The sequence below is a fragment of the Trachymyrmex septentrionalis genome, unplaced genomic scaffold (assembly GCF_001594115.1).
Source record: "Trachymyrmex septentrionalis isolate Tsep2-gDNA-1 unplaced genomic scaffold, Tsep1.0 scaffold134, whole genome shotgun sequence".
NCBI lineage: Eukaryota > Metazoa > Arthropoda > Insecta > Hymenoptera > Formicidae > Trachymyrmex > Trachymyrmex septentrionalis.
The window spans coordinates 711,178-713,781 of NW_017304482.1; the positions used below are offsets into that span (position 1 = coordinate 711,178).

Sequence of the window (2,604 nt, forward strand, 5' to 3'; positions counted from 1 at the left end):
GAAAATTATTTTATAAAAATATCTAAATAACAATAAAAATATCTATTAAAAGGTTTTGACAAAAAAATTTTAATCATTTTATAAATATATAAACGAATCGATTAATTTAATGTCACGTATTTATGGTATTAAATAACCAGATTTTAAAGAAATTAATGTTTATATGTTATTAACTAACTTAGGTTAAATCAAAATAAATTAATTAATCTTAACAGTTTTATATTGTTTTTTATCGATAAATAAAATAGAAAAAATTATTTCTATAAAGTTGATATAAAATCATATATTTTGTACACATAAAATTTCACATTAGTATAACAATAAAAATTTACTTTATTTTACATTAATAAGGCTTATTGAAACAATAACTTATATTTCATCGAGCATATGAAAAAACCAAAATAACTAGATACGTATGTTACTACTATCTTAATCGTATAATACGCATGCGTAATATTTTTCACTTTTAACCAAGTCGTTTGATGGTGAAAAATTTACATGAAAAAGTATACATTTATTCATGAAAAGAGGACATATAACCATTCACTACAAATTCACGTGAAACTTTTCACATTATGAGAGTTTATGATAGAGAAATAACATTTATGTTATAGACAACTAAAAATCAACATTAAACAGTACATCTTTTCGAATTAAACCACATGCTAATTAGTACATTATGAAACATGTATCATGCAGAATGTAATAAATCTTTTTCATTTTTCACGTAAACATTTTCACATGAAATTTTTCATGTGAAAAGTGAAAAATGAAAAAGTTTCATGATCGATACTCTAGTTTGAACGAAGCAACTGGGAAAGAAATTCCCTATGACATATCCGATGCGTTCCGAAACTTGTAAACAGTACATTACGATTTTTTGTAGTTGCAACGTCAGTGTCAGTGAGCTCGTTTGCGACCGTCACAATGCGTGGTGGAGTTTTTTGTAGCTTCATTTTATTTCCGACATTTTAGAATTTCTAAACAAGATCGGCAGAAATACAATTCGAGAGTTCGAGCAGTTTCAAGTGTCATCACTGCTCACCGTAGGTTATCATTGGTAAATAAATAAATAAATAAATAAATAAATAAATAAATAAATAAATAAATTGTGGTAAATGAAGCGGTGATACCGTACCGATTCTAGCCGTTTCTAGCGGAGACATGGCATGGCACTGGCGGAACTCGTCTGCTCGACGCTAGTCGTAGTGTAAAATCACGTGAAATTGGCGAAATTGACCAAGTTCACCTGAAATTGCCACGTACTGACGCATCTCGTTTCTGTTTAGCCACACGTTAACGAAGCGATCAGCCGATCTGTTGACGGTGTGCAGTTTGTATCTTAGTCGTACGACTGTCGTTCGCGAAGTCGCTACGTCGCATCACGTCACGTCACGCAGGAAGTATGATATGTATGTATATATCGTTGGCATAGTATTAATGATTTGCCGATAGTAAGTGCCTGAAAAGTATGTATGTACGCCGTAACATTGTCATGTGTTAACGTACATACGTCATTTCGAGTTAACCTATTCATTAAAGCTAGGTGTCGTGCAACCGTCATTTTGCGCAACGTTTTCTTATCGGGACACACGCAAAATATCGCGGTTTTAACCTTTACACCCTATGCAGCTTTTACCTCGTCGTGGACTACTTTCGCGAGGAAGTACATGCATGTATTCTTGGCAGAATGAAATTTGTATCTATTTTTTCTTATAATCAATATGCCTATAGCACAATGGCGAGTCCTGTCACTCTTCTGGTTTCTTAATTTCTCTCGTAAATCGTATCATTCTTATTACATGTATTTTTTCACTTCTTTACTATTAATTACGTATCAATACAATGAGTTAAATTTCTGTATATAAGATCATTTAGATTTTATAAAATAAAACTTTTCTATCTATAAGGTAAAATTTATCTCATTGATGTGTGGGATATCTTATGTGCATTTTAGGTTACTTTAGTAGCAACGATGTCCGTACACTATAAATTTAAATCTACTTTGGATTATGACACTGTGTCATTTGATGGATTGCACATTTCAGTGGCAGATTTGAAAAAGGCTATATTTCATCAGAAACGTATTGGCAAAAATACAGATTTTGATCTGCAAATTACAAATGCACAAACAAAGGAAGGCAAATGTCTCAATTTTTCTTGAAATTTCTCATGAAATTTTTTTTCTCCATCTTACACGAAACTGTCCAACTATTGATTATATTATTAATAATATTCAGTAATCATATTCATCTCCTTAGATTATACGGATGATAATGCGCTAATTGCTAAAAATACTAGTCTTATTGTCGCTAGAGTTCCATTGACAGTACAACAGAAACGTTCTTGGGATCGAAATGAAACTCCTCCGTTCAGTAATGTAAAGGATGAAACTAATTTAGGTAGAGCCGTAGATCTTACGAGATTAGATGGCTCGGAGGAAGATAAGATCCGTGCAATGATGACACAATCGACTCAAGATTACGATCCATCAAAGTATTCAATTTTATATTTATTTGTTGACACCAATGAAATATTTTTACTTGAATTAAATTATGTATAATTAAAGTAAGAAAATAAGGTATATATATATATATATATATA

The 2,604-nt window shown here is 31.0% G+C and overlaps 1 protein-coding gene across 1 annotated transcript in view; it reads left to right on the forward strand.

Moving 5' to 3' along the window:
* Window positions 1-948: 948 nt before the first annotated feature.
* Window positions 949-2,604, forward strand: part of LOC108757233 (E3 ubiquitin-protein ligase RBBP6) — a 29,879-nt gene continuing 28,223 nt past the window's right edge. Inside the window, 4 exon segments of the mRNA XM_018501682.1 lie at window positions 949-1,060; window positions 1,148-1,666; window positions 1,958-2,141; window positions 2,262-2,569. Of these exon segments, the coding sequence (XP_018357184.1) occupies window positions 1,976-2,141; window positions 2,262-2,569 (474 nt within the window). The 5' untranslated portion in view covers window positions 949-1,060; window positions 1,148-1,666; window positions 1,958-1,975.